Source organism: Triticum urartu, chromosome 3 (assembly GCF_003073215.2).
Source record: "Triticum urartu cultivar G1812 chromosome 3, Tu2.1, whole genome shotgun sequence".
Taxonomy (NCBI): Eukaryota; Viridiplantae; Streptophyta; class Magnoliopsida; order Poales; family Poaceae; genus Triticum; species Triticum urartu.
In genome coordinates this window covers 187,517,918-187,540,249 of record NC_053024.1, presented here as the reverse complement: position 1 = coordinate 187,540,249, position 22,332 = coordinate 187,517,918, and the positions used below count along the sequence as shown (strand labels likewise).

General features: G+C 48.2%; 1 protein-coding gene and 1 pseudogene across 1 annotated transcript; one reads left to right on the top strand and one right to left on the bottom strand.

Annotated features, from left to right (window-relative positions):
- Positions 1 to 595: 595 nt before the first annotated feature.
- Positions 596 to 12,339, top strand: LOC125546769 (annotated as a pseudogene).
- A 110-nt stretch (positions 12,340 to 12,449) lies between these two features.
- LOC125543549 (ABC transporter F family member 4-like) lies at positions 12,450 to 15,710 on the bottom strand. The gene is made up of 2 exons (XM_048706924.1): positions 12,760 to 15,710; positions 12,450 to 12,676 (listed from the first exon to the last, which is right to left on the bottom strand). Exons 1-2 carry the CDS (start codon positions 15,607 to 15,609, stop codon positions 12,602 to 12,604), a joined length of 2,925 nt encoding a protein of 974 aa, XP_048562881.1. The 5' UTR covers positions 15,610 to 15,710; the 3' UTR covers positions 12,450 to 12,601.
- Between the last annotated feature and the right edge of the window lie 6,622 nt (positions 15,711 to 22,332).

Here is a 22,332-nt window from a genome sequence, read left to right as displayed (position 1 = left end):
AAGTTCTTTGCTTGGTTGCTCTTATAAAACATGATTTGAATAGCTGATAAACTAAGTCGACGTGGATAGCCAAATTGCGGTCTTTGCTCTCTTTGCAAGCAAGCTCCTGAGTCCGTTGTGCGCCTACTCGCCCAATGCTACTTCACGACCCGTATTTGGACCGAGATTGCCAACTGGCTCGGCCTCCTGGATTTTCTCTACTTTGGCTTGGGCAAATGTCGCGTCGGTGAAAGGTTGGTGGACTGATACAGTGAACAATACAAGACGGCACTGGAAGGCTCTCACTTCGTTGATGATGTTGGTATCTTGGGAGATTTGAAAGGAACGCAACACGAGAGTTTCCGCAACATCGCCGCACCCACCATGTTAATTGCCGAGAGGATCAAGGAAGAGGCCCATCTTTGGGTTCTAGCGGGTGCGAAATACTTGAGTAATGTATTAACGTAATGCCGCGAGAGTAGTTGTTTTCTTTCCCGTGTTGCGAGCATAAATCTAAACCTTCTCCCTTAATCAATGCAAATGGCAAATCGTTTGCCTTGTTTCAGAAAGAAAAAAACTCGTGTACGGGATAGATACGAGCTGTTGAAATAAATCTTGTTCCGTTGTTCGTGTCATCGACTCCTCGTAGGCAAGCCGGTTTCCTGGCAAGTACTGCACTGCTACCCTCTCTCGGAGTCGAGATCAGATTCACCGGTAAACAAACCGCGTAGCTATCACCAGCCGGTTGTAAAAGGCGATCCGATCCCTCCATTGTCGCCGCCATGAAGACCTCGACCGTCGTTGGCAGGGTGCAGGCCAAGGGGCACCACTTGCTGAGAATCGACGGATACTCCCACATGAAGGCGATGGTGGCCACCGGCGACCACGTCCTGTCCTGCGGATTCCCCATCGGCGGCCGCACCTGGCGCGTCAAGTACTATCCCAACGGCTCCGCCAAGGAGCATGCCGACTGGATCTCCATCAGCCTTCTCGTTGACCCCGACACCAAGGCAGCCGCCGTGAAGGCGCGCTTCCGCTTCAGCCTTCTTGACGTGGGCGGCGAACCGGTGCCGGAATACGTCACCAGCAGCAGCGCGATACGAACGTTCCCGTCGCCAAGACCTAACGAGGGCTGGGCCTTCCCCCGCTTCGTCAAGCGACTCGACCTGGAGAACTCGGCGCACCTGAAGGACGACGGCTTCGCCATCCGGTGCGACGTCGATGTCATGAGCGACCTGGGCCTGCACGTGGAGGAGACGTTCCTCGATGTGCCGGAGCCCGACCTGCGCGTCCACCTCGCCCGCCTCCTTCGCACCAAGGACGGCGCCGACGTGGCGTTCAAGGTCGGCGATGAGACGTTCGGTGCACACAGCTGCATGCTCGCGGCACGGTCTCCGGTCTTCAAGGCGGAGCTCTCCGGCCACAAGGCTGACACGTGCGTCAAGATCGACGGTATGGATGCTCCGGCGTTCCAAGCTTTCCTCCACTTCATATACACGGACTCGTTGCTGGACATGGCCGGGCAAGAGGACGTGCCTGCCGTGGTATGACAGTTAAGCGCGGCGGCGGACAGATATCAAGTGGCAAGGCTAAAGTTGGTCTGCGAGGACAAGCTAAACAAAACCACGGTGATCGTGGATCAGCGACAGCGGCATCACCGCCATCGGTGGTTCATGAGGACGTGCTTGGAGTTCGTGAATTTGCTTCACCCTCGACGCCAACCGCCACAACATTCTCTCCCATCAACGACGATGCCGAGCTCCACGCCCTCCGCCTCGGCCATCGTCGTCTCGGAGACGAGCGGGCACCACGTGCTCAAGATCGAAGGCTACTTGTGGACGAAGATGATGCTCAAAGGGGCCAGCATGTCGCCTCCGGAGAGTTCCAGGTTGGAGGCCACACCTGGCGCATGAAGTACTATCCCAACGGCTGCGACCAGGGCAACGCAGGCTACATATCCATGCAGCTCGAATGCACCATGGTCGCCACGGACGTCGACGTCGTGCATGCAAAGGTCAAGCTCATTAGGCAGAGACGCTGTTGGGATCGGCATGCCTTGTGGACATGATTGAGCCAGAAACGAGCTCCCGTTCGGATCTCTCGGTGTTCAGGTTGACTGCGTGGGCGGCGCAACCGGAGGAGATCCCGTCCCTGCGGTGGCTGGTCGTGCCGGAGCCAGGCTTGAGGTCGCCGTTGATGGAGCCTACCCTTCTGCAATATAAAGTGCTGATTCACGTCGACGAGGTCTCTGACTACACCGCCGCCGATGAGCCTCTGTTCCTGAGATCGTCCTCTGGTAGCGATCAGAGCGGACTGCCTGATGATCCGAGCACGGCGGACATGGGTGGAGGAAGAGGAGCCAGCACTGTTCGCAGAGACTGGCGTTTCGGAGTGCGGGATGAGAGGGGAAGTGGCGGTGCCAGTGGTGGTCACGTCCATGGCGGCGGCGCAGGAGCGGTGTCGGCCGCCGTGGTGCTGACCGGAGTTGGGCAGGATTGGAAGTTACCCCACATGCAGCTTACGCCTGAGGGTCTACTTTGCAGATTTGGGACAGTGCACGACCGGCTCACTATCAGAACATCGGCTTTTAACCGTTTGACTGGACAGGTGGCAATGCAGCCAATGGTGCCACCCAGGCAGGATCAGGTTTTGAATGGTGGGAGGGGGCGTGCGGAACGGAGTGGCGAGGGCGGGACGCTGAGGACTCCAATCATTGCGGCCGCCAGCCAGGAGTTGGCCATTGTGTAGGAGGCAGGACGCCTAACGAGGCAGGAGGGGGCAAACCAGGAAAAAGAGGCGGGCCAGGCAGTGGATGGATCAGCTGACAGCGAAAGGGACGCGGCCTCGAGGCCTGTGCGGTCGATGGGCAGAGGCGAACCCCCAATCAGTGCAATTGGTGGGGCCGTGATGACTGCTCCAATGGAGCCGGTGCTAGTGGGCGGGCTAGCGGAGCAGGTGGGGTTCGTGGTGGCCCCCGCGGGCAGGACAGCATCTACCTTGGTGGACGCGCCAGCCTATCCTCTCTCTAAGGGGACGGACCAGGATTTGTTGCAGGGGGATAAGGACAAGCAAGGGGCAGTTTCGGTGGAGGAACAGGAACACGAGGTGGATGAGGCCAACGCATGTGGGCCAGTGCAACAGGAGATGGGGGAATCTGCGCCAGCGCAACCACCAATGGGCGCTGCATGCGTGGCCATGCAGGATGGGACATCCCCATGCATGGGTAGCGACCACGTAAATTCTCAGTTGGCGCCAGAAAACCCGGAGCATCAAGCCCTGGTTCTGCACAATTGCATGGAGGAAACAGCGGGCATGTCAGCGCAGGAGGCCGTGGCATACAACAAGCTGAAGGGATTCTGCTCCAACATCATCAAGAAGCTGGCGCCGCCTTTGCTTAAGGAAGTGCAAGCAGCCAAGTTGAGGCCGGAAGCGACGCCTTTCACCCCGAAGCGTACAACCAGGGCAACAAAGAAATCCACTGCAAGCCGCACCAAGGACAGCCCGGCTGAGAACGTCTTGCTGCACGCACTTGGGTTGGTGCCGGAAGATATGGTGGCGGACGATGGGATGGTGCACGAGCTGCAGGCCTTGTTTGATTTGCCATTACGTGAGCAACACATACGGATCATCGCGGGGCAGTTTGGCAAGGCCGTGCCGGCAAGTACTGACGTGGAGGAACGGAAAACGGTGGTGTTGTGCTCGCACTAGTGTGCCAGCACGGGTGGTTGGTGTATGTCTCCTCTTGATGGATATGCACCCGCAGGTGTTGTGCTGGAATGTGAGGGGCCTCAACAATCCAGCTAAAAGGAAGGCCGTTCGGGAGTTTGTGGATACGGTTAAGGTGAACCTAGTTTGCTTCCAGGAAACAAAAATGGATGTAATAGACCACTATGTTGTAATGCAATGCTTGGGGCCATCGTTTGATGGCTTTGTGTATGTGCCAGCGGTGGATACGTGTGGAGGCATACTCTTGGCGTGGGATAGCTCGGTGCTGCTGGTAGATAACATCATGCTAAATACTAGCTTCCTCACAGGCAGGGTGCTTGCCAAGCTGGGGGACCCATGGTGGATCACTGAGGTATATGGACCATAAGGGGATGAGAGGAAAACTCAGTTCTTGCATGACATTAAGGATTGGCGGGTGGTGTGCCCGGGGCCTTGGATGCTGCTTGGCGACTTTAACATGATCATAAGGGCCACGGACAAAAACAACCCCAATGTTAACAGAAGGATGATGGGTCGTTTCCGAGACTTTATGGATGATCATGAGCTAAAGGAGATGTGCATGCATGGCAGGCGATACACGTGGTCGAACGAGAGGGATACACCCACGATGACTAAAATCGACAGGGTCTTCACAACCGTGGACTGGGAGCTGGAAAACACTGAGTACCTCCTTCAGGCGCTTTCTACAGGTGTCTCGGATCACGCGCCATTACTACTCACTACTAGCGCCAGTTTTTGCACCAAGCGGTGATTTCGGTTCGAGATGTTTTGGACCAAGCTTGAAGGGTTTGAGGATGCGGTTAAGGAAGCTTGGAAGTGCAATGATGATATTGTCGACCCGTACAAGAGACTAGATGCCCTGCTTAGAAACACCGCGAGTCACCTACAAGCTTGGGGCCAAAAAAGGGTGGGCAACATCAAAATGCTGATGAGGGTGGCAAGCTGGGTGATACATAGGCTGGATATTGCTCAAGAGGGAAGGATGTTGGAGAGTAGGGAGTTGTGGCTGCGTCGTAGCTTGAAATAGACCCTACTTGGCTTAGCCGCGTTGGAGCAAACCATTGATCGTCAAAGATCCAGAATGAAGTGGCTGAGGGAGGGAGATGCCAACACCAAACTATTCCAAGCTTTTGCTAATGGGCGCCGAGCAAAGAACTTCATTACACACATCAAAAGAGAGGGAGTCATTATCTCGGATCAGGAGAAAAAGGAAGAGGCCTTCTTACAGGCTTATGAGCGGCTTCTAGGGCAGGAGAAGGCTAGGGAGCATGCTTTGGATTTGCAGTTCCTGGGGATGCAGAGCCATGATCTTAGGGAGTTGGAGGAAATAATTACTGAGGAGGAAGTTTGGGCAGTCATCAAAGAGCTTCCCCCTGACCGTGCTCCAGGACCGGACAGGTACGTTGCTGCATTCTACCAAAGAGCCTGGCCAATCATCAAGAATGATGTAATGGCGGTAATGGTGAAGCTCTATGTGGGAGATGGTAGAGGATTTGGGAAGCTAAACAAAGCACATATTATTCTCATTCCCAAGAAGCAGGATGCTGAGGAGATTGGGGACTTTCGGCCTATAAGCTTGACTCATAGCGCGCCCAAACTGTTTGCCAAAGTTCTTGCCAACCGGCTCAGAAAACAGATGCACTTGATCGTCGAGGCCAACCAATTAGCTTTCATCAAGGGCAGGCACCTTCACGATAACTTCCTCCTCGTATGACAAGTTGCAAGGAAGATCCATGCAAGGAAGAGGGCCGGTGTGTTCCTGAAACTTGATATCTCGCAGGCTTTTGACTCCTTGTCATGGCCATTCCTCTTTGAGATCATGACTGCTAAAGGTTTTGGCTCACGCTGGAAGACTTGGGTGGCAATCTTACTGCAATCCACAACAACCAAGGTGATAGTCAACGGGGTGGCCGGGAAGAGTTTTGGTCACGCGTGTGGGCTGGGTCAGGGAGACCCTATCTCCCCGCTACTCTTCATCATCACTATGGATGCTCTCACGAAGCTTATACAGAGAGCTATGGAGGTGGGTGTGCTTAGCTCCTTCAATGGCATCACGGCCATGCAAAGAATCTCCATATACGCCGATGACGTGGCACTGTTCATTAAACCCACTGCCATGGACCTGTGCTTTGTAAAGGAGGCCTTGGATGCGTTTGGGAAAGCATCAGGGCTTCGGGTGAACTACCAGAAATCTTTAGCCATCGTGATCAGGGGCGACTTGGAGGACAGACAGAGGGTGGCCACGTTACTTCAGTGCGATCTTGCAGAGTTTCCGTGTAGGTACCTGGGCCTACAGCTGGCGGTTAAGAGCTTGACACGTGCAGACTGGCAGCCAATGTTGGACAAAGTGAGGTACTTTGTGCCAGCATGGCAAAGAGGGCTGATCCAACGGCCTGGCCGACTCATCCTGGTGCAATCCATTATCTCTGCCAGGCCTGTACATCATCTGATGATTGCGGAGGCCCCGGCCTGGGTGCTTGAGGAGATAAATAAGTGGATGGGGTCGTTTTTTGGGGCTGGCAAGGATAAGGTAAATGGAGGGCAATGCCTTGTCGCGTGGGACAAGATTTGCCGGCCCAAGGATTATGGTGGGCTTGGGATAAAAAACTTGCAACATCAATCTCTAGCGCTTAGGGTCAGATGGGAATGGCTAAAGCATACGGAGCCAAACAGGCCTTGGCAAGGATTGCCGATGATCGAGGACACGATGGCAAGGGAAGTGCTCGTCAGCTTGGTTCACATCTCTGTTGGCATGGGTGACAAGGTGCTGTTTTGGCGTGACCGGTGGATTCACGGATTTGCGGTGGCCGATATTGCACCGTTACTACTCGCAACGGTCCACAAGAGGGTGATCAACAATAGAACGGTGCAACATGCGCTTCTCAATGACAGTTGGAGGGAGGATTGTCAACCTGAGATCTCCTTCATGGCGCTACTGCAATGCATGCACTTAAGTCATGGGGTGGCAACTGTACCCAGCAATGAGGCCGAGCAGGATACATTCACCTGGACGTGCTCTAGCTCTGGACAATACTCTGCCAAATCTGTCTATCGGAGCCTATGCAATGGGTGGCCTAAGTCGCCACTGGCGAAGTGTGTCTGGAGGAGTTGGGCACCTCTGAAATGCAAGCTTTTTGTCTGGCTGGCGATGCAGTACAGGATCTGGACGTCGGACAGGAGGGCTAGGCATGGCCTACAGGATGCGAGTGCAGCTTGCTACACTTGCCTGCAGGACGAGGACAACGTGGATCACATCCTTTTGCAATGCCCGTACGCCCGGGAGGTGTGGTACAACACATGGGACACTCTACAGATCAACACGCCACCCTCGACATCAACTGAGACTACCTTGGAGTGGTGGCTTCGAGCAAGGAAGAGTTTTCAGGGGCCGGACAGGAGAGGCTTTGACACAACGGTCACTGCGGTCCTCTGGGCTTTGTGGAAGCAAAGGAATGCGAGAGTGTTCAATAGGGTGGAGCAACAAAAAAACCAAATCGAGCTAGTCACCTCTACACTAATTGAGATAGCCGAGTGGAGGCAAGCGGCAGGCGGTGTCGGTGGGTTACAACGCTTTGTGAGAAGTTAGCCTAGGTTTAGTTGGTTGGTGTTGGTGTTGGGTTGCTCGTGTGGGCCGTCTGTTCGCATTCGAGCCACACGTCTTGTAATTATACCTTCTTTCTTCTATAAAAATATGGTACGCCTTTGGCGTATTCTCGAAAAAAAAGCTCAGCCTGCCCGGTCACGCCACGGAGTATTTTCCGTTGTGTGCTTTCACCAAAGACGAGTGCGCTTTCACCAAGCATGACAGCTCCATCAACTTCGACAGATTCGTCAAGAGGTCCGAGCTGGGAGCTCAAGCTATCTCAGGGACGACTACATCAGCGTCCGGTGCGACCTCGCCGTCTTCGTGAACGAGGTGTGCGTGGAGCCGGCAGTGGTGGTGCCGCCGCCCGCCCTGCCCCGGCACCTTTCCCAGATGCTTTCCTATCAGGAGTGGAGCGACGTGTCATTCAAGGTTGGCCGTGAGACATTCGCGGCGCACCGCTGCATCCTCGCTGCTCGGTCACCGGTCTTCAAGGCAGAGCTCGTCGTCCCCATGAAGGAGAACAAGATGAGGTGCGTGCACATCGAGGACATGGACGCGGCCGTGTTCCGGGCATTGCTCCACTTCATCTACACTGACGAGCTGCCCGCCACGACCAGGAAAGAAGAGACGGCCATGGCCCAGCACCTGCTCGTCGCGGCGGACAGATACGACATGGAGAGGCTGAAGCTTGTCTGCCAGGACAAGCTGTGCAGGCACCTCGACGCGGCCACCACGGCGACGACCCTGGCATTGGCCGAGCAGCACCAATACCCACGGCTCAAGGAGGCCGTCTTCGCGTTCCTCTGCAGCTCGCCTGCCAACTTGAGAGCAGTCTTGGCGAGCGACGGTTACGAGCATCTGACTATGAGTTGCCCCTCCATTACCAAGGAGCTTGTCGCCAGGCTCGCAGCAACCCTCTAGACCTATACGAGAGATCAAGTAGACGTCGTGTTACTTTGAGGGTGTGTCGCACGACCGGTGAATCTTTATAGGGTCCAGTCATAGAATTCGTGATAGAATTGGGAAGATGCTGATACAAGCAAGGTCCAATACTGGTGGTCACATCTAGATATGTTCTATTTATTGCACATTTAAGTGACTCAATTAAATTAGAAAAAAAATGCGTATAGGAATCTTAGCATAAAATCAATGACATAAGATTTAGATGTGCAATACTTAGAGTACATATAGACATGTTTTAGCAAAACTATTTCTTTTATATAAACTGATTTGTTTGGCCTCAATATTTGGCATCAACCAATGCAGAGTTCAGGTTTAGCCTCATTCCCGTAAGGAAAACAAAAGAACCAAGTAGTCAGCGAACGTTCACTGCGGGACATGGCAATTGCGAACATTTCATGTGGCAACTTTTTCACAGAACATACGGTAAACATCTGGCAAACAGAGAATTTTGTGCAAAGAATTATTGTGTTTGCTTCAAAAAGTTTTCATGTTCTCGACATGTAAATTGCAGTCAAAAACGTTCGTTTCGCGATGCACCCTCAGCAAACGTTCATTTGAATAACGTTACCCTAGGCAAAGGCAATGCCAATGCAACCCCTATGTGGAGGGCCATGAGGGGATCATCCATGCAATAATGGCAATTGCATTTTGACAAAAACCATGAGGGCCCAAGTTACAAGGGCCATATTTGGCTAGCCGCCTATCAAAAAACCGAGTTTGGAAATCGTTCAGGAGCAAAGCTTCTCGAGTTAAAAAACCGAGTTTTAGGGTGTTCGACCCAACTTCAACCACGGAGCAGAAGAAGCTGTCTGCTGGAGGATTGCCAAACAGGCCCAAAGTGACACAACCCTAGGTTAGATCTGCTCATGATTTACTGAAACTTCTTGCATCGGTATTTGTATTTTGTATATACATGCAGGAGAAGTGCATGGATGAACCCGGGTACATATGAACCCACTTTGAAAAACACATTTCTAAATTCTAAAAAAATCTGGAAAAAAATTGCACGGGTACGTCTCCATGTTCTATGTGCGTGCATAAAGTTTCATGAAAAAATAACTTTTTTGTGACCTGTGTAAAAAAGACAAAAAATTATGTCGTGAAACACTATTTAAAAGCACTGAAATTTGTCTTTTTTTGCGGAGGCAAAACAAAAAGACATCTTTTGATAAAACTTTGTGCCGCATACACACATTTGCGAACATGTATGCGTGATATTTTCTTTTGATTTTTTTGACATTTTAATACGTGCTTAAAATGCATTTTATGAAAAGTGGGTGCATATGCCCATGGGTTCAGATGGTGCCCTCTCATACATGCAGGAGTCTTTTTAGGGTAATATATGCAGGAATTGATCGTGGGTTTGCTCGAAACCGATACTCCAGCGAACTCATCGATGCATACAGTTCATTACAAACCTAGCGAAAGTTTATGCCAAAGGAAGAGCCACAAACCTGCAGTCTGCTCCTGCCGGTGTGGCGAGACATCACTCCATCAAGCTTTGATTTGAAGCTCGCATCTCAGGTACGCCAATTAGCAGGAATGTGAAGATTAAGAACAAATAACTGATATTCTCTTCCATAGAAAGTAAAATTCCTGCTATGAAAGAGGAGCCAACAGTGGATGCTTGATTCATAGAAACAGGACCAGCAGAGTAGTAGTCACGCTGCATAATCAAGCGAATGTGGGAGACCATTCAACCCACAAAATTTCCACACACCAAGATTTCAGTTTAACTCGAGCTGTGAAATTCAGTTTCGAATTCGGGTTGCCTTGGACGCCCAACCAACCAAGGGTGGCAGATTTCCTTTTTTTTCTTTCTGATGTCTGGTGGATACTTAATTTAAGATTGAACTGAGGTTTTCCCAGCAGTTTGATGAATGGTTCAGCACCATGTTCTTCAAGTTCATAAGATGCACAAGCACATTTTTATGCTCTTTGTAGTATTATGTCTTTCAACTTTCGTACTATTGCAAAATTTGTGAATAATCTGTATCCTTTTCCTACCAAAACTAATTCCATAGTCCCTATGTACAGTTGTCACGTGTGATAGGAAGTGAACCTCGTAGAGCTTAAGTGAAAGCGACAATTTTGCTATTTAAGCACAAATATCTTGCAGTACGGCAGGTGAAATAATTTGGCAATGAACAGAAAACATGTACAAATCAAGTGACTTCGCAGAATGAGGAATCAAGGATGACAATTTATAATGACTTGGAAGAACACCCAAACCAATCTTTGGAATCAACGTTAACGGCAGGGCATGAGAGCCCACTTCTGATCATAAACTGAAAAGAATGTCACACCTATGTTCTGCAAAATTGCTTCAAGAAAAAACTACTCCCTCCGTAAAGAAATATAAGAGTGTTTAGATCACTACTTCAGTTATCTAAACGCTCTTATATTTCTTTACAGAGGGAGTAGATCATATTACCTTCTGTTGTAACCTTCGCCTTTGATACCGCAACTTTCGCCTTTGATATCACAACCTTCGCCTTTGATATCCTTCCTTTGGTGTTTTCTCTAATAGTCCTGTAACTGAATGAGCAGTTATCTTAAGAACTTGAATGAGCAGTTAAACGAGGTGAACATTCAGCCAGTTTAATCGAACAGTAAGCCAACACAGATATGTAGAATTTCTTTCAGATAGAATGATGCAAGGAATGAAAGCATAAATCGATGAGACCTCATAATGCACACGAAATCCTAACTGTGAAGCAACCAGGACTGTCTTGATCATGCCATCTTTGCTTGAGTCAACTCGGCTAAATCAAGGTGGCTCTGGACTTCTCGGTAGGTGATTTGCATAAACTTCAGTGCCCCTCTTGGTAAGATATACTCCCTCTGTAAACTTTTATAAGACCTTTTAGGTCACTACTTACATAGGGAGTACTATGGAACATGGAAGCAAGGGCGAAAGCCAAACCATCTTGCTCAGAATTATTCGCAATGTATATAGACGCATGCAAGCATTTTTTTTGGCATTTCTATTTACAGCACAGGCAAGGAACATGTCTCTCCAATTCAATGTAGACAAAATTCAATTGGGTCCACAATCTAAATCTACGAGACATTGTTCCTAGACAAAGTAGAACTACTCCTATCCACACATCAAACTCAATACAGTTAACTTTCAGCAGCAGCACCTCATGCAGAATTTAAAGATTAACAGGACGTGAAGTGAATCTTCTAGAGTTTTCAATGTGTACAAAATGTGTGGGCAATCTATTTTTCTTCTTTTCTACCAAAATTGAGTTCACAGTCCCTGTGTACAGTTTCACATGTGTAACAGGAAGTGAATTGAATCTCCTAGAGTTTTGAACACAGAACTAAGTAAATCAGTATAGTTTACAAAGCTCAAGTCTCGTATTATAGCTGTCTTGATCATGCCATAAATATGGCTTCACAATAAACACGAGAGAATCTGACAAAAGGCTATATTAGGGCAACATGGCTTGGATAAAAGTTCTCAGAACATTGGATAAACAGAAATGTTGTTAGAACCCTCTGAGAGCTCTTTGAAATCAATGACAGTCAGTGAAGAGTGCAAGAGACACTTTTGATCATACACTGAAAAAATTCGCACCTATATTCTGCAGAATAACTCCAAGTTGGTTCATAGTATCTTTAGTAATCCAGTCAAATATCGAATTTCATCCTTCCTTGGCTTTGGTGTCCTTTCTTTGTTGTTCCCTCTAGGTCAGTCCTGTAACTGAACGAGTAAAGTCATCTCAAGATATTGAATGAGCGGTCAAACCAAGTGAATGATATTTGGACAGTTTGAGCGAACAAGTAGCCAAGAATGCTGAATTCCCTCAAAAAAGAATATAATGCATTTTGAAGTGTGAGTGGGGGAAAAGGATGAAGGATAGAAGAAATCAAAATGAAACAGCAAGCCCTAACTGGGAAGCAGACAGGACTATCTTTTTTTAGAAGTAGCAGACAGGACTATCTTGATCTTGCCTTCTTTGCTTCAGTCAAACTCCCAGCAAAACCAAGGTGACAACAACCTTCTCGGTAAGCACACACATCAAGTTCAGTCCCTCCTCAGTGTCATACCAAATACGAATATAGGAAATATGTAAGAACATAGAAAGGGAAAGAAGAATAACAACCAAAGCATCTTCCCAATAAACATTTGCAAAGTAAAAACACAAACAAGCATTTTTTTTCTTGAACTTCTGTATCAAGCATAGGAACGAAACATGCATCTCCATTTCAATGTACACAAAATTCAGTTGGATTCAGACTCCAAAATCTACGAGTCATTCTTCCTACAGAGTAGAAACAGAACCTATCCACACAATCATAACACATTTTTAACTCTTAAACTTAGCAACCAGTAACTCATGCAGAGTATTTCTTCAGAGCTCTATCCAGCCTGACATCAAAGGGAGTCGAGTACGGCTTCAGTTTTCTATCCTGCAACAGATAATAAAAGATAAGTACATCATTCCAGAATATCGATAACTATATTACCTCATTGACTTGCATGTTTACTGTACCTCTCTGTATTTGCTTGTTGTGTTGGGGATTCCATTAGATCCTGAATCAAGTCTAGAAGAACCATTCGCACCACCCTTGTTGTCGGAAGAAGACTGGGCACTGGCAACTCTAGAAGAACCATCCGCACCACCCTGTTCCTCCTCACTCTTGTTGTCGGAAGAAGACTGGGCACTGGCCCTCCCCTTTGGCAATTCAGACTCCACTGCTTTTTTGGTTCCTTTGACTTCTCTATCCTCACCCCCATTCACCACGGTCGCAACTGGCAGATTCCCTGCCAGCTCTCTTGGCACAGGCAATTCATTTTCCTTTTCTACCACCATGTTGTCTTCCTCAGGAACGTTATTCCTTGCCCTAGTCCTTCCAACCCTTCCTCGGCCCCTTCCAGACCTCATCACTGCCACCACATCCTTTTTCCCGGCAACACGGCGCTTCACCACAGCAGCCCTCTTCCGCTCCCCACGGCGCGTCACCATGGTGACATCCTCATCATTCTCTAGTTCAGGGTGCTCCATGGCTTTCTGCCCCCCGTGGTGAGACGCTTCTGTAGCCTCCTCCATCTCTTCAGTGGGCTCGGCTGCAGCCGCATAAGAGATATTGTTAGCAGCAAGCTTAGCAACGGCCCTCCTCTTTGGTAATTTCTCCTCCAACGGCTTTGCAGTTCTTTTGACCTCTCCATCCACAGCTGCTGCATTATCCCCCTTCTTCACCGTCGTCGAAGTCGGTGGCTTCCCTGTGCGTGCTCTTGACGCACTCAACTTATTTCCCCCCTGCTCCTCCTCCACCACATCCTCCTCAAGAACTGTGTTCATTGTACTGGCCCTTGTAGGCCTTCCCCGGCCCCTTGCAGACTTCCTCTTTGGAGGCAGTGATACAGGAGCAACTGGCGCCGCATTCTTCTTCGTTGCGCCATGGTGCATCACCACTGGGGCTTTGTCCTCCTTCTCTTCCTTCTCTGGTTCATGAGGTTCCATGTTCTTCTTCCGCCTCCCGCGACGTGTCACCACCATGGCCTCCTCCTCCTCGTCCCTCTCTGGTTCATGAGGTTCAACGTCCTTCTTCTGCCTCCCTCGGAGCGTTGCATCCACAGCCTCCTCCATCTCTTCAATGGGTGCTGCAGCCGCATTAGCACCATTATCGAAAGCGGCAAGCCGAGCACTGGCCCTCCCCTTCGGCACTTTCTCCTCCAATGACACTGCAGCCCCTTCTATGTCTCCATCCCCAGATGCCACCTTATCCCTCTTCTGAGCCTTAACACCCTTCAATGTCGCCGAAACGAGCAAGTCCTCAGGACGAGCTCTTGATACAGCCAACTCATTTCCTCCCTTCTCTTCCACATCCTCAAGAACCACGTCGCTTGCACTAGCCTTTTTGCCACGGCCCCTTATGGACCTCATCTTCGGAGGCAATTGCGGAGGGGCGTCCGTCACCACATTCTTCTTCCTCCCTCTACGGTTTGTCACCACCGGGGCCTCCTCCTCCTCTTCCTTCTCCGGTTTAGGGGGCTCCACAACATTCTTCTGCCTTCCAAAGCGCGTCACCACTGTGGCCTCCTCCTCCTTTTCCTTCTCTGGTTCAGGGGGCTGCACAGCATTCTTCTGCCTGCCACGGCGCATCACCACTGTGGCCTCCTCCTCCTTTTCCTTCTCTGGTTCAGGGGGCTGCACAACATTCTTCTGCCTGCCACGGCGTGTCACCACTGTGGCCTCCTCCTCCTTCTCCTTCTCTGGTTCAGGGGGCTGCACAACGTTCTTCCGTCTGCCACGGCGCGTCACCACTGTGGCCTCCTCCTCCTTTCCCTTCTCTGGTTCAGGGGGCTCCGCAACATTCTTCCGCATGCCACGGCGTGTCACCGCTGTGGCCTCCTCTTCCTTCTCTGGTTCAGAGGGCTCCACAACATTCTTCTGCCTGCCACGGCGTGTCACCGCCATGGCCTCCTCCTCCTCTTCCTTCTCTGGTTCAGAGGGCCCCACAACATTCTTCTGCCTGCCACGGCGTGTCACCGCCGTGGCCTCCTCCTCCTCTTCCTTCTCTGGTTCAGAGGGCCCCACAACATTCTTGTGTCTACCACGGCGCGTCACCACTGTGGCCTCCTCCTTTTCCTTCTCTAGTTCAGGGGGCTGCGCAGCATTCTTCCGTCTGCCACGACGCGGCACCGCCATGGCCTCCTCCTTATCCACCTCCTCATTCTCTGGTGCAGACGGCTCCACGGGCTTCCTCTGCTCTCCACGGCGAGGCGCCTTCACAGTCTCCATCTCAAATAGGGGCTCCGCTGCAGCCAGCTTCTGCCATCCTCCCCGGCGCGCAACCACCTGGGGCTTCTCATCCACCGCCACTCCCTCTGCCTCTGGATCTTCCTTCTGCGTGTCGGGGTGCTGGGCGGCCGGCGGCGCTTTCTTTCGTGCGCCACGGCGGGTCACCGCAGGGGGCTTCTCCTCCGCCGCAATCGGTGCCACCACCGCCGTCTGGCGCGAGGAGCGCCTGGAACTGGGGTTGGCGACAGGCTTGGGATCCGAATCAGGCGCGATGGAGACGGCGAGCACGGTTGAATCGCCGACCTTGATTAGGTCCCCATGGGAGAGCGGGGCGGGGACGGTGGGCGCGAGGGGCTTGCCGTTGAGGAGGGTGCCATTGGAGGACCCGAGATCGGAGACGGCCCAGCCGGCGCCGGGCGGCGGGAGGAACTCGATGACGAGGTGCTGCTGCGACGCGCCCCCGTCGCGCACGGCGAGATCGTTGCCCTTGACGACGCGACCGACGCGGAGGGCGGCGCCCGCGCTGCACTGCCGGGTCTCCCCCGCCCGTGGCCCCTTCTCCACCGCCAGGGCGAGCGTCGGCGGCGGAGCGGCCATTGGAGAGGGTGGGGATCGGAGGGTTTCCTGTTTTTTTTCTCCTCGCCTGTGAATGAGGTTTCAAAATCGTGGGAGGGTTCGGGCGTTTTGAGCACTTTGCAACAAATCAGGGGAGCGGAGCGGGTGCACGGGCCCGCAGGCAGCGTGCGTGAGAGAGAATACGAGGCGTTCGACCGTTAACTTCTGGGATTTGGAGGCAAGTGCGAACTAAAGGCCACTCTCGGCTCCACGCCCTCCAAAAGCAGATTTTGGGACTCTTTTCAGCTCCACCTTCCCCAAAATCAGATTTCAGAAAACTGCAGAATCCGCCGTTTCGTTCTTTTAAAGGATTGCCGTATGAGATTGTGACATGAGTTGTATGCTGAAACGTCTATAAGACCCTTGGTTTATGTTGGTTAACCAATGCGAGTAATTTCATATTGTTATAGACGTAAATATGAACACGAAAACGATATGAACATTATAAAAGGATACATATTCCATTTACCAAGCACATCAATCAATGAAAGTTGCAATTGACATGGCATGTATACCCATAAATCCTTTTATGCAATTACATTCTAAACATTGCACAATTTGGAGGCTGCATCTCTAACTTTGGACATTTTAAACACGAACAATTCTCTTTTTTGCAACTTGGCATGCTTTTAGAAGTTTTCACTTTTCACATGTTCTTCAAGCAAGAAGAAAGAGCATATATAGCAGCGCAACTCATCAAGCAGCAGCATGTCCAAAAGCAAAACATCAAGCCATTACAGTTAGCAACATCACATTTACACACACACACATCCATATACATGCACATGCACACACCATGCTTTGCGTGCACACACGACACAGCACACAAATGAGTTGGGCAGAGGCGACCGTCAAGGAAGAGTAGTGGCGGCTCCATGAGCAAGGAATAGCAGCTCGATGAGCAAGGAGCGGCAGAAGATGGTCAATCGACTATTGTTGAGGCTTCCAATCACAACGATTGGTGGTCGAGGTGGAGGTTCTATATGGTGGGGAAGCGGTTGTACTTTCGTCACAGTCAAGACCAAGATGCATAGAGATGCCCGTGACCTCAAGATTTTGAGCTCCAAGTTGTTCAGCGATGCAAGAGTTCAGTTCACATCGCCAACGAGATCATCCTTCATCTGGATATGGCACAAGAGAGGAGGTGACTTTCGCCGGTGGAATTCAACTTGTGGAAGACGCTAAAGCAACATGTGATCGGGCTTGCGGCTGTCGGCAAGCAAGGAAACGTCAATCTTCAAGGATCACTTAGCTGCTGGCAGGGGATGCAAAACACGTCATTTTTTAATGTAAAGATTTGCTCCAGGCGCTGGAAAAACTTCATACACACCTTGCAGAATGGTGATCGTGTGGCAGCCGCTCATGCCGACAAGGAGGCGACCGCCCATGATCGCTTTGGCAAGATCGTGGGATCAAGGGGACGTCGTGGTTGCACGATCACCTGGGATGAGCTGGAAATGTCGTCCTTATAAGGAGAAGGGTTGGACAACCCGTTTTACTGAAGCTGAGGTCTAGGCTGCGGTTCAGGCATCACCGAAGGAGAAGGCATCGGGACCAGACAATTTCAATGGGGTTTTCTTTTGCTCTTGCTGGCAGATAATCAAGGCAGGTGTCATGAAGGTGTTCGATCAGTTCTATTAGCTTGCATGATCAAATTTTTGGGACATAAACATGACAATGGTGGCGCTGTTACCCAAGAAGGGTGGTGTTGCTTCCTTGACAGCTTTCAGGCCAATTAACCTTGTCCACTCCATCGCCAAGCTCATTGCAAAGGTTCTGTCCACTAGACTTACTGGCATCATTGGTGAGCTCATGTCGCCGGCACAGAGCGCCTTCATCAAGTCTAGATGCATCCTTGGTAATTATATCTACATCCAAAACTGTGTGCGCTCGTTACTGTTGGGGAACGCAATAATTTCAAATAAATTTCTACGATCACACAAGATCTACCTAGGTGATGCATAGCAACGAGAGGGGAAGAGTATGTCTACGTACCATCGTAGACCAAAAGCGGGAGCGTTATGACAATGCGGTTGATGTAGTCGTACGTCTTCATGATTCGACCGATCTCAGCACCGAACGTACGGCACCTCCGTGTTCAGCACACGTTCATCTCGATGACGTCCCTCGTACTCTTGATCCAGTTGAGGCTGAGGGAGAGTTTCGTCAGCACGACGGGGTGATGACGGTGATGATGAAGTTACCGATGCAGGGCTTCGCCTAGGCACTACAACGATATGACCGAGGTGGAAATCTGTGGAGGGGGGCACCGCACACGGCTAAGACAACTGTCAACTTGTGTGTTCTAGGGTGCCCCCTGCCCCCGTATATAAAGGAGCAAGGGGGAGGCCGGCCGGCCCTCATGGGGCGCGCTGATACGTCTCCAACGTATCTATAATTTTTGATTGCTCCATGCTATATTATCTTCTGTTTTGGACATTATTGGGCTTTATTATTCACTTTTATATTATTTTTGGGACTAACCTATTAACCGGAGGCCCGGCCCAGAATTGTTATTTTTTGCATATTTCAGAGTTCCGCAGAAAAATAATATCAAACGGAGTCCAAACGGAATGAAACCTTCGGGAACGTGATTTTCGGAACGAACATGATCCAGGAGACTTGGACCCTACATTAAGCAACCAACAGGGAAGTCACGAGGTAGGGGGCGCGCCTACCCCCCCCCCCTAGGCGCGCCCTCCACCCTCGTGGGCCCCCTGTTGCTCCACCGACATACTCCTTCCTCCTATATATACCTACGTACCCCCAAACGATCAAAAACGGAGCCAAAACCCTAATTCCACCGCCGTAACTTTCTGTATCCATGAGATCCCATCTTGGGGCCTGTTTCGGAGCTCCGCCGGAGGGGGCATCGATCACGGAGGGCTTCTACATCAACACCATAGCCCCTTCGATGATGTGTGAGTAGTTTACCTCAGACCTTCGGGTCCATAATTATTAGCTAGATGGCTTCTTCTCTCTTTTTGGATCTCAATACAATGTTCTCCCCTTCTCTCGTGGAGATCTATTTGATGTAATCTTCTTTTGCAGTGTGTTTGTTGAGACTGATGAATTGTGGGTTTATGATCAAGTTTATCTATGAACAATATTTGGATCTTCTGAATTCTTTTATGTATGATTGGTTATCTTTGCAAGTCTCTTTGAATTATCAGTTTGGTTTGGCCTACTAGATTGATCTTTCTTGCAATTGGAGAAGTGCTCAGCTTTGGGTTCAATCTTGCGGTGTCGTTTCCCAGTGACAGTAGGGGCAACAAGGCACGTATTGTATTGTTGCCATCGAGGATAACAAGATGGTTTTTTTATCATATTGCATGAATTTATCCCTCTACATCATGTCATCTTGCTTAAAGCGTTACTCTGTTCTTATGAACTTAATACTCTAGATGCATGCTGGATAGCGGTCGATGTGTGGAGTAATAGTAGTAGATGCAGGCAGGAGTCGGTCTACTTGTCTCGAACGTGATGCCTATATACATGATCATACCTAGATATTCTCATAACTATGCTCAATTCTGTCAATTTCTCAATAGTAATTTGTTCACCCACCGTAAAATACTTATGCTCTTGAGAGAAGCCACTAGTGAAACCTATGGCCCCCGGGTCTATCTTCCATCATATTAATCTTCCAACACTTAGTTATTTTCATTCCTTTTATTTTACTTTGCATCTTTATCATAAAAATACCAAAAATATTATCTTATCATATCTATCAGATCTCACTCTCGTAAGTGACCGTGTAGGGATTGACAACCCCTTATCGCGTTGGTTGTGAGGATTTATTTGTTTTGTGTAGGTGCGAGGGACTCGCGCGTAGCCTCCTACTGGATTGATACCTTGGTTCTCAAAAACTGAGGGAAATACTTACGCTACTTTGCTACATCACCCTTTCCTCTTCAAGGGAAAACCAATGCAGTGCTCAAGAGGTAGTAAGAAGGATTTCTAGCGCGGTTGCCAGGGAGGTCTACGCAAAAGTCAACATACCAAGTACCCATCACAAACCCTTATCTCCCGCATTACATTATTTTCCATTTGCCTCTCGTTTTCCTCTCCCCCACTTCACCCTTACCGTTTTATTCGCCCTCTCTCTCTATCCTCCCTCTCTTTTCCGTTCGCCTCTTTTTTGCTCGTTCCTCGTTTGCTTGTGTGTTAGATTGCTTGCTTGTCACGATGGCTCAAGATAACACTAAATTATGTGACTTTACCAATACCAACAACAATGATTTTATTAGCACTCCGATTGCTCCTCTTACCGATGCTGAATCTTGTGAAATTAATGCTGCCTTGCTGAATCTTGTCATGAAAGATCCGTTTTCCGGCCTTCCTAGTGAAGATGCCGCTACCCATCTAAATAGCTTCGTTGATTTGTGTGATATGCAAAAGAAGAAAGATGTGGACAATGATATTGTTAAATTGAAGCTATTTCCTTTTTCGCTTAGAGATCGTGCTAAAACTTGGTTTTCGTCTTTGTCTAAAAATAGTATTGATTCTTGGAATAAGTGCAAAGAAGCTTTTATCTCTAAGTATTTTCCTCCTGCTAAGATCATCTCTCTTAGAAACGATATTATGAATTTTAAGCAACTTGATCATGAACATGTTGCACAAGCTTGGGAGAGGATAAAATTAATTATACGTAATTTCCCAACACATGGTTTGAATTTGTGGATGATTTACAAAAAAAATTGCCGGATTGAATTTTGCTTCTAGAAATCTTTTAGATTCGGCCGCGGGAGGCACTTTTATGGAAATCACTTTAGGAGAAGCTACTAAACTCCTAGATAATATTATGTTTAATTATTCTCAATGGCACACCGAAAGATCTACTAATAAAAAAGTGCATGCGATAGAAGAAATTAATGTTTTGAGTGGAAAGTTGGATGAACTTATGAAATTATTTGCTACTAAGAGTGTTTCTTCTGATCCTAATGATATGCCTTTGTCTACTTTGATTGAGAATAATAATGAATCTATGGATGTGAATTTTGTTGGTAGGAATAATTTTGGTAACAACACGTATAGAGGAAACTTTAATCCTAGGCCTTATCCTAGTAATTCCTCTAATAATTATGGTAATTCCTATAACAATTCTGATGGAAATTTTAATAAAATACCCCCTGAATTTGAGACTAGTGTCAAGGAATTTATGAATTCGCAAAAGAATTTCAATGCTTTGCTTGAAGAGAAATTGCTTAAAGTTGATGATTTGGCTAGGAATGTTGATAGAATTTCTCTTGATGTTGATTCTTTAAAACTTAGATCTATTCCTCCTAAGCATGATATCAATGAGTCTCTCAAAGCCATGAGAATTTCCATTGATGAGTGCAAAGAAAGAACCGCTAGGATGCGTGCTAAGAAAGATTCCTTTATAAGAGCATGTTCTTCTAGTTTCCATGATAATAAAGATAAAGATCTAAAAGTTATTGATGTGTCCCCTATTAAATCTTTGTTTTGCAATATGAATCTTGATAATGATGGGACTGAATATGATCCACCTTTACCTAGAAGGCGTTTCAAAAATTCAGATTTTTTAGATCTTGATGCTAAATTTGATAAAAGTGGGATTGAAGAGATCAAAACTCTAGATGTTAATGAACCTACTATTTTGGATTTCAAGGAATTTAATTATGATAGCTGCTCTTTGATAGATTGTATTTACTTGTTGCAATTCGTGCTAAATTATCCCCATGCTTACAGTCAAAATAAAGCTTTTACCAAACATATCGTTGATGCTTTGATGCAATCTTATGAAGAAAAACTTGAGTTGGAAGTTTCTATCCCTAGAAAACTTTATGATGAGTGGGAACCAACTATTGAAATTAAAATTAAAGATCATGAATTCTATGCTTTGTGTGATTTGGGTGCTAGTGTTTACACGATTCCAAAGACTTTTTGTGATTTGTTAGGTTTCTGTGATTTTGATGATTGCTCTTTAAACTTGCACCTTGCGGATTCCACTATTAAGAAACCTATGGGAAGAATTAATGATGTTATTATTGTTGCAAATAGGAACTATTTACCCATAGATTTTATTGTTCTTGACATAGATTGCAATCCTTCATGTCCTATTATTCTTGGTAGACCTTTTCTTAGAATGATTGGTGCAATTATTGATATGAAGGAAGGAAATATTAGATTCCAATTTCCATTAAGGAAAGGCATGGAACACTTTCCTAGAAAGAAAATTAAATTACCTTATGAATCTATTTTGAGAGCCACTTATGGATTGCCTACCAAAGATGGCAATACCTAGATCTATCCTTGCTTTTTATGCCTAGCTAGGGGCGTTAAACGATAGCGCTTGTTGGGAGGCAACCCAATTTTATTTGTATTCCTTGCTGTTTGCTACTATTTAGTACTAAATAATTTATCTAGACTCTGTTTTGGTTGTGTTTTTTGTGTTTAATTAGTGTTTGTGCCAAGTAGAACCGTTGGGAAGACTTGGGGAAAGTCTTGTTAATCTTGCTGTAAAAATAGAAATTTTAGCGCTCACGAGAACTGCTGCCATTTTTATTTGGAAAGTTATATTTAGTTAATTCTTTTTGAAGATGATTAATAGATAAATTAGTCACGTCCAGAAATTTATTTTATAATTTTTGGGGTTCCAGATCTTGCGCTAGCTACAGATTACTACAGTCTATTCTGTTTTTGACAGATTCTATTTTTCGTGTGTTGTTTGCTTATTTTGAT

What these genes read in the sequence shown, in the direction of transcription:
- LOC125543549 (XM_048706924.1), bottom strand. Translation starts at nt 15,609, where the DNA reads ATGGCCGCTCCGCCGCCGACGCTCGCCCTGGCGGTGGAGAAGGGGCCA. An exon ending in CAACAAGCAAATACAGAGAG is followed by an intron (nt 12,677 to 12,759) that starts GTACAGTAAACA and finishes TATCTGTTGCAG; the next exon opens with GATAGAAAACTGAAGCCGTA.